This window comes from Austrofundulus limnaeus, unplaced genomic scaffold, assembly GCF_001266775.1.
Source record: "Austrofundulus limnaeus strain Quisiro unplaced genomic scaffold, Austrofundulus_limnaeus-1.0 Scaffold56, whole genome shotgun sequence".
Lineage (NCBI taxonomy): Eukaryota > Metazoa > Chordata > Actinopteri > Cyprinodontiformes > Rivulidae > Austrofundulus > Austrofundulus limnaeus.
Window position 1 is genome coordinate 826,138 of NW_013952458.1, and position 9,766 is coordinate 835,903.

Here is a 9,766-nt window from a genome sequence, read left to right on the forward strand (position 1 = left end):
GAGTCGATCATCAGACATTGTCCAAGATTAACCTTCAGGGTGGATATAGCTCGCTAGCAGCCTCACACAGAGGACCTATCCACGTCATCATTTACCCAGAATGCTTTGCGAGTAAATAAAATGGCCCCGTCCGTGTAATTTATTTTTAAACTTTTAGTTTAAAATGATAAAAACTGAACATCCTGCAGTATTTTTAAAGTCTTTATTTTACAGTTAAAATAAAGTCTAATGTTACAACTAATCATGGATCCCTTTAAGACAAAAATGTTTTAATTTCTGATCAAACACCTATGTCTTCTTTTGTTTCCTCAGACTACGTCAGTGATTATCTGAGTCCAAATCCTTACGATGATGTCGTGGGAAGTGATTCATCGGTCATCTCTAAAGTGCCCTCCCCGAGCCACTCCTCCATTATTTATGGCCACATTAACAACACCTATTCTGGTATTCACGGTGACATCCATGGCGATTCGGACCAGCCAGACAGCCCGAGGTCCGAGGTCTCGTCGTCAGCGGGCGGATACATTAACGGGGATACAGCCGTGAGTGAAGGATACACAGTGGATGCCTTCTTCATCATGGACGGACGGTCGCGACGAAAAGCAACGGGGACTCCGAGAGGAGGAGGAGGAGGAGTCACTCAGAGGCACACCTGCAGCGAGTGCGGCAAGACCTACGCCACGTCCTCCAACCTGAGCCGGCACAAGCAGACCCACCGCAGCATAGACAGCAAGATGGCCAAGAAGTGCCCCACGTGCGGGAAGGTTTACGTCTCCATGCCGGCCATGGCCATGCACCTGCTCACCCACGACCTCAAGCACAAGTGCGACGTGTGCGGCAAGGCCTTCAGCCGGCCGTGGCTGCTGCAGGGCCACATGCGCTCGCACACYGGCGAGAAGCCGTTCGGCTGCGCGCACTGCGGGAAAGCGTTCGCCGACCGCTCCAACCTGCGCGCCCACATGCAGACGCACTCGGCCTTTAAGCATTACAAGTGCAAACGGTGCAACAAGACCTTCGCACTCAAGAGTTACCTGAACAAGCACTACGAGTCTGCGTGCTTTAAGGGGGCTTTTTCCCCGCTGAGCTCACTGAGCGAATGATGAATTCATTTTCTTTTATTTACATCAATTTTTTTTCTGCTTTAGCCCCTAAAAGTGCCCAAAAATGGTACACAAAAGGAGTCTACTAGAATCATAAAACTCCTCAATGCCTTCATCTGGAGGGTGATTGAAACGTTTTTATTGCCTGATTTAGATTGTCACTTGCTTCGATWAGATTCGCCCTCGTTGGGTTCTGTGAAGATAAATAAAGCACAGCTAGCTCATCTTTTCTGAAAATCTATTTRTGTCCACATCAGTCCTCATCTGTTGTTTTTTTTCTTTTTTATTCTACCTGTGAAGATATGAAACAAAAGCACAATTGTTCTTTCATGTCTCTGTGTTTCTGTGACAGCAGCTTGAGAGTCAAACACACCGAGCAAAGAGATTCAGAAAACACTTTTATTTTCRGCTTCATTAGAAGCAAACGTTTGGTGTTTTTGTTTTTGGTAAAGCTGAACCACAGCTGAACTTTAACAAAAATGACAGAAAAGAATTTCAAAAAGCACAACATAGACATGCAATCTAAAGATTTTTCTTACACCACCATATACTTACAGTATTCACACATGGGGAGCAAAATTATCATGATSAACTGTGCAAAAAAAGAAGTAGGCTACAATGTTGCCATAAACGTAGTATTAATATGTGACACTTACGGGTTAACTTTGTATTTCTTAAATTTGGGCTTCTTGTGACATCAAACGATATTAAAATAGAATCAAGGAGACAAACTGAGCTTCCATTTCAGGATCAACTGGTCACTCCTTAATAATATTTTCTTATGGCTTCAGTTTAATGCTTGTCTTTTATTTGTCTGCCATGTTTCAAAAGGAATTTAAATGAGAACCACTTTTGCAAAAAAGATGTGATCAAACAACTCAGTTTTTAGCTTTGATTTTTTTTTTGAAAATTGTGTCTATTTATTGCCTTATTTAMTAATTTATTCATCTGTATAATTTTGTATTATTTTGCACTTTATTACAATTTTTTGCCTTTGTTAAGAATATGCCAAAGCATTTGACACTTTCTAAATACCAAGTACCTTTTTTGTGTTTGTCTGCCACTTTATTTACACGAATCTTTGCATGCAAAAAAAGAGGGAATTTATGCCAACTTAGGGATAATTTGCCAAATGTTTTAGGAGACTGGCAAAATGAGGCAAAGTTTGTGTCTTGGGCAATATTTCATTAACACCTGTTAGAGCAATAATGCATGACAAGTTCAAAGAAAAAGTCAAATCTGCTCAAAATATCTTAAATATTTTCTAACTATAGTTGCAAGATATCCAATTTCAGGGAGTTAGTGAACAAAGTTTGTCTTGATTAATGAGCGATGGGTTTAGAGCTCCAGATTTACAGGAACTTTGGCATCGCTGTCATTCCTTCGGGGCTTTTTTCTGGGACTTTTGTGGACTAAACATTAGTAGAAAGATCAAAGCAAAGACTGCAGGGTCAGTTTTCTGATTTTCAATCTCTGCTGCTTTTTATGTAAAAAATATCTAAAAAGAAAAARAAGAAGAAGAAGCCTGCTAGTTACAATTATATCGTGGCATCATTAGCTCATTGATGACAACTACATCTGTACTAGGAACAGCTGGTGCTTCTGGGATTCACACAAAGAACTCAGCTCATTTAGACGGAGAGCTCGCTCTTGGTTGGGTCGAGTCAATTTGTACATGGTTTATGCACTGCCTGCCTCGTATTATTACTCTAAAATATTGTAGAAAGTAGAAGGTAGATCTCTGGTGCTGAAAACGGAACGGACAAAAACACAAACCCAGAATGTGAAAAGATAAAAGGATAGTTCTGATCTGACCTGTTGTAGAGAAATTCTGATTGGATTATTGTTTGTTTTTACACCAAAATAGGTTGTTACCACTTCAAAACAACTTCAGAGTGAAATTTTAAAATAAAAGAATAAAAATGTTGAGGATTTTATTTTAAACTATTTGATAAATACTCTGATGCTGGAATCATAAAATTGTCTTCTAAAATGTTTACATTGTTTTTTAAATTATTCATCAGTTTATATTACCAACTGAGTAAAGCAGTCAGGTCTGCCTCACCCATGTTGAAGTCAAATTCATAAATAAAACTAGCATTTCTTTAAAAAGGCATATTATCTGTCACCTTGCTTAGCAAAGTTTGGCACCAAATCTATAGAGGAGGTCCTGCCCCCTCTGAACCACCAGTAATGGAGCCCATGGTTGTTTGCAAATGCAAGTAGCAACAACAGCTAGTTGTAGGACTACCAGTTTTGCCTGAAATGTAATTCTTTACCAAAATAACTGTGTGGATTCAGGAGTATGATTCTCATTTGGGTGCAGGAGCGTCAGAGTTTAAATCCCGGACGAGCCCCCATTCGTTATGGTCTGGCCCAAAGAGGAAGCATGCATAGAAAACTCAGAATGTAACCTAGAAAAGAAGGTGGGAAGGTGAAGGTCAATCTTAAATAAACTCCATCAGACACTCTAATCAGCACCCGATCACCTGAGGAACCTGCGGAACCAGGTTTATAGACATGAACTAATACGACATTCTTCAGACTTTGGCTGTTTTAAATTGGCAGTAATCCCCTTTACCCGATGAGGCAAGTCTGAAAAAAACACCTCTATTTCTAAAAAAAATGCTTTTTAAGGAGCTATCTACAACAGGGAAGATACTAATTGTTCATAAACTACACTTTAAGAGATTTGAACTCTCACTTTAAACTGTTTTGTAAATTTTTTGCCACAGCAATTCTCATTGGCATACATAGAAAAAATAGCTTTACAGGAGTTGCAGTGCTGAATGGTCTCTTTGACCCTTGGAGAGTTTTTGAGCAGATCGTGACTCCATCCCCACCATGGTTTGTAAGAAATTAGATTTTTTTTAACCTTTTTAAATCCAGTCTAAAGCTCATGTTTGCTCTTATGCTTTTATTTAAGACATTTACAAACCTTACATAAGGACTCATTAAACCCCCATCACAACATCCTGTAGTTTTCTCTTTAATCGTCTCTGGCTATTGCGGGTTTGTTAAAGTGACTCCCTGTGTAATTATAAAGACTGAGAAATAAAATATTTGGTCAATATTTCAGCACCAGAGAGCATCACTGAACACTTAGTTTCTACTACGAATTATGTAGCCTACTATAGCCACAAGCTAGTATAACTATTCTTATATAAAAGCACTTCTTGTTATGAATTATATCCTACAACTTTTACTTTTTTTCCACAAACTAGTAGCACAACAAAAAAGTTTAGATTCAGGTAGAAAATGCCTTGTATGTAGAAATAACCTCTTTCTAACTTTTCTATTAAAAAAAAACACAGTAAAAACTCCAACAATGCTGATGCTACACATTGTGTTTAAATGACACAAAAATAAAAATACACTTCCAGTATAAAGTATGCCGTGCCATTTTTTAAATGTCTGCAAAAACATAAAAAACATGTTTTTTTTAGAGTAAATGAGAATGCGACTATTTTGTGGCAAAAGGCCTTGTACATAAAGAACTGATGTGACTTTGGACTTGGATTCTTTCTACAGATCTGTACAGTGTGAAGATGATGACGATGATGATGATTTTTAAATTTTTTTTTYGTCTGGAGCTTCCTGTTTTGAGTTCTTCCTCTGAGGTTTTTCTGGACCTCCAGGCTGGACTGAAATGATGTAAAGCACAATGAAAACACTGGGCATTTTGTTTCACTTCCTGAATAAAAACTACTAAAAAGTCAAGTCTGGAGATTTTACATCTTTAAACTTTTGCTAAGAACCTAAATATTTATAATATACGCATTTGCAATTTATTTTCTTATTTTTGATTTTTTTTTATGCGTGATTAAGCATTTCATTTTCAAACATACAGTATTGTTCAATCTGATCAGTCTTATATTTAAAAGGTATTTAGATATCCATTCAGTAACACATTAATGCAGCTGTAACATGAACGACTGTGACCCCTGACATGACCCCTTTACCACCGCTGGTCATTGTCTCCTACGTAACTGAACTTTGTTCTGAGAGACAAATTTTATCTTAGCTTTCAATAATCTGTTCTTGTCTTCAGATAATGCTGACGAGACAGATGCTGATAGAATGTAATGAGTTGAATGTAACCAGAATAAAGCGAGTTGGTGTGAAGAAAACAGAAAGGGTGATAACTCTTCATATGTTTAAGTGTAAATAACTTTCACTTTTTAAAGTAAATGTGAAAGCTGCTTTACATTTACTCTACTCACTTGTTGAAATAGCTTGGTTAAGTAAATCCAACAATCTGTTTTTTGAGTGTATGGCTTTGTATTTGAATAGTAAATATTGCTACATTTTAAAATATGCAATCTCTAGTATAAATTTTTTTGCTAAAATATAAATAAATAAATAAATAAATAAATAAATAAATAAATAAATACTGTAAATAAATAAAAGTTTGAATATGCTCATTAACCAAAATAGGGAAAAAGCTGTTTTTGTTTTTAAACAACTGCTTTGGTCTCTGTTTTCATTATTAAGTAAATAGTTAATTTCAGTTTTATAAAAAATTCATTACCACTGTTTGCCTGTGGGTTTAAAAAAAGGTAATTGTTTGCAAAGCTTTCTCTTTTTCTTTTACCCTCAGGAAGCTCTGCAGAGATCAAAATCTCAGTTTTATGTGAATATGTGTTTTTTTTTTTACCCATAGGCCCACAGTATGAAGAAGGAAGCTGAAATTACTGCAGTAAATGTGTTTAATGTATTTGACCATTCTCATCTTCTTATTAAGGAAAAACATCTTATATCCATGTCATTATTTAACAGGATGAAACCAGAATTTTAAACAATAAACTAGGTAATTACTCTAAGGTTTAATTTAATGACAATTCAACATTTTCAAAAAGTTTTTTTTCATTGAAACAAAATGAGCAAAGTTTAATCACAATTTAAAAAAACAGTCTTTTTAACCTCTTCGGCCCAAAGGGCTTTCCTTGACGTTTGTGCTTGAAATAACATGCCCAAATGTAATTAGTTGCATCATACAATATAAAATATAATGAATAAAACTCATGGAAACCAAAAACCCAAGTGTAGAAAAGTAGAAAAAATAAATAAATTCTGCCCCCAGTACCAGAGGTGTAGGGCTTAAGAGCAAATACAGCAAATTCAAAATTGAGTTAAGTTATTTTAAGTTCTTTTTAATTTTTTTAATTCAAGTTTAGAGTTATGAAGATTAGACATGATACGTCAATGTAATACCTGCAGTAACATAGATGCAAGAAGGTTGAAAGGTTGAATCCCAGATGGGAACATTTCTGGTCAGAGTTTGCCTGTTCTGAAAAAAAAAACAACTCTGAAATAAACTTTGCAAAACTTTAATCCAATTTCCCTGCTGAATTCTAGTGACTCTATAAAAGTTCAACTTCAGCCACTAAAAATCCTTTACACTTAAAGGCGACCATCTGCCAGGACTTTAACRCAAAAGACAAATGGTATTCTATTAAAAGGTGATTGATTTTCTCCTATTGCTGCTAAAGGTATTGATTTTTGATGTGCTGCCTTGGCCCTCTAATGATACTAATTCTAATATTCAGTGAACCTGAAAACTGCTTTCTCGTAATTATAGCTACTGTCATTGTGTGCGTGATGCACAAATATATGAAAACCAAACAGGTTTAGATTTACTTCACGCCCTAAAGGACGGTGTAAATGGGTATAGATCAGCTGCAACAGTTGGGGAGGTTGATGAAAGAGGAGCTGTGTGGAGGAGAAGAACATAAGTAGTTCAAAAAGACTTACTGGGACTTTCTTTACTGGTGTAATGGGACTTTAACGATTTCTACACATTTTCATGAGCGTGTGCTGCTTAAAAGTTTTTTTTTCCACTTTCATTCATTGGTATTTTTATGAAAGTGAGYTTTCACTGACCAACACTACAATTTGCCAACAAAAAGCCTCAAACTAAATTGTAGTTATTATGAATCATAACATCTTAAACAAACATTTAAGCACTAATCTGGTGCACAAGTTCAAGTGACTATTCTTTTTAATGCAAAGTTTAATAATGGTTTTCCCTTAATGAGCTGCACCACAACACTCGTTGTTTGGTGACTCAGTTGTGCAGTTGTATCTGTAATAATTTCTTTTAATATAACATGGAAATAATGTAAATGTTAATTGCATTAACCAACACTGCAATCAGGTTGCAGTTAGGCTTAATTAAAAGTTAAAGTAGTATTTCTTGAAAGATTTGCATTTTGCTTGATACATGTCCTGTTAAAGTTTAAAACAAAGACTTAGTGTGATTTGTGCTCAGAGTTTATGTTAGGGATGATTCTCAGCTACTACCACACAAAAAGTTAGCTCAATACCTGTAAAACCGACTGAGTTATAGACATCTAAATGTTCTAATTTTCTTTCCTCGAAAATATAAACATCTAAATGACGTTGTTACAGCACAAAATATTTATGTCCTTATTGACTGACTTTTTACGCACACGTGATTGGAKGAAACAAAACGACTAAAAAAGATGAACACACCATGCAGAGCAAATCTTTTATTTATTGCCCCGAAGTTTTTAAATATGTTAATTCCTGTTTCCCGTGACACCTGACCTGCCAGCCTTATTAAATAGTTCATATAGTATATCTCACCTTAAATAATTTATAAATCACAGAGACACTAAAACCTAAAGCTTTGTGCCATAATCGGTCATCTCTGTTTTAGGCCTGTTGTGGTGTCTAAAAAGCAACTTGTGATTTTACTCAAATCCGCATTAAAACATCTCTGATGATTAAATATTCAGTATGTTAAAACAGGAGAACTAATTCAACCATTTATATTAAATCGACTCGAAATACTAAATTCAACTCCACTCTGAAGCCATTAATGCAAACATTATCTTTATATCCATGTGAGTTTTGAATTATTGTTTTAGAAATGGGAAATAATGATAGCTGTTTTCTTGAGGATTTTCTCAAACTAGTCATTAGTTAGTCATTCTGGTCGCAAAGAAGATCAATTTCTCCAAAATGAGGTCATTTTAAGAGCTATCTTCAACAGGTAAGATATTAATTGTTCATAAGTTTTCCACCAAACCCTGCTGTGCTACAATATATTTGAGCCATCCTTTTTAGACAGTTCAATAAGAAAAATAGTTCTAAACAACTTCATTTATACATTTTACCATTTAATTAGACTGGAACAGTTTTGTGAGTTCAGACAACTACTCAAAMATCAAACCAAAACATTTCACATGTTTACACATTTTTTTCAAGACATCAAATAGTTTTAAAAATGACCTTATTTCCTATTACATTTCAAACCAGACATTTACCTGATACCGTTCAAGCTAAAACAACGTGCAGAAAAAAATAAATGTACAACTCTCTCTTTTTTTTTAAATATATGGATATTTATGCCAGATGGTGTCACAGTGTCGCTTTAATAGGACCTTCGAGGGCAAGTGACTTTCAGCGCCCGCCTGTGTGTTTATGTGTGAGTGGGAATGGATGAATATGTATATCAGCTTAGAGTGTAATATCACGCCTCACCAATCTGATAGAGAACACAGTGTATGGAGAGCTTTTCATAAGCACCTACACACACTCATATGAGCACATATATGCAAACATCTGCAGCACTAAAGTGCTCAGGTGTGCGTGGACACTCGCAAAACAGCAAATCGATTTCAGACAATGCAGTCACCTTTTGACGTATGGCTTGGTAAATGATAAACATAAACTTTCCAGAGTTGTATTAATGAAAAACTGACATGCCAAAGTGTCAACTGTAAAGAAACTTACTTTAATAGTTGTTTGAGATTATATGTTATATGTAGTGCAAAATGGGCGTACCACAAGGTTCTGTTTTAGGTTCATTATTTTTTTAAATATACATTTGTCCTATGCTGATTGCAAGTATTGAATGTATCAATTAAAACATTTTTTATTGATCAGTATTGAAACAGCTGCCACAGCTCACTCCCTGTAGCTTCCTGCTGTTTTTGTTGTCACTAGCTGTGGTTTTACATCAGCAATGCCTCATTATGGAAACCTTCGTAACAAGTCAACATGCCTGTAGTTTGAAAGTATTTTAAAGTACAAGGTGAGGGCAGCTAGCTGCTTGCAACATTTGCAGTTAGGGCCTTTTTCAAGGTGGCATCAATAGAACTACATTCAGTACMTACAATTTAATGATTCAAAATCCAAACAATGGGCTGAGTACAAGCTCACCTAGCTAAAGCTAACATGGCAAAGCAACACAATTTCTGAAATTCTGAAAATTAGAGATGAGTTTGCACAAGACAGAGATAAATAAAAGTTGTATTTATTAATCTGGATGATAAAGCCTACCACTGCGAGGGGGTGGGGTAGGTTTTYATCACCTTTAGATGCTATTGGGGCYTCAGTTCATCCAATTCTYCCAACATGGAAGAACCAGAGCTGTAGGAGATGATTTGCCTTTGCCTGGCATATTATTTTGTTGTTGTAGATAACAATACTGTATAAAAGAAAAACCTGAAGAACATCATGAAAAAGTGCTACTGAGTAGTCAAAGTTAACTTTATTATATTTGATGTTTGTAATCTGCAGGTCTGTGCTGTGATAAAATGAAAAAAAAAGTACTGTGGTTAGATATTACCAATGTAAGTCGTTATTGTTAATAGACTCATCACAGCATTGGTATTGATATTTTTTAAGTACTACAT

General features: G+C 35.6%; 1 protein-coding gene across 1 annotated transcript in view; it reads left to right on the forward strand.

Moving 5' to 3' along the window:
- The window catches only part of LOC106518137 (transcriptional repressor scratch 1), a 12,094-nt gene extending 7,274 nt beyond the window's left edge, over positions 1 to 4,820 (forward strand). Inside the window, exon 2 of the mRNA XM_014009263.1 lies at positions 313 to 4,820. Within this exon, the coding sequence (XP_013864717.1) occupies positions 313 to 1,100 (788 nt within the window). The 3' untranslated portion in view covers positions 1,101 to 4,820. The remainder of the gene's footprint in view (positions 1 to 312) is intronic.
- Positions 4,821 to 9,766: the final 4,946 nt, after the last annotated feature.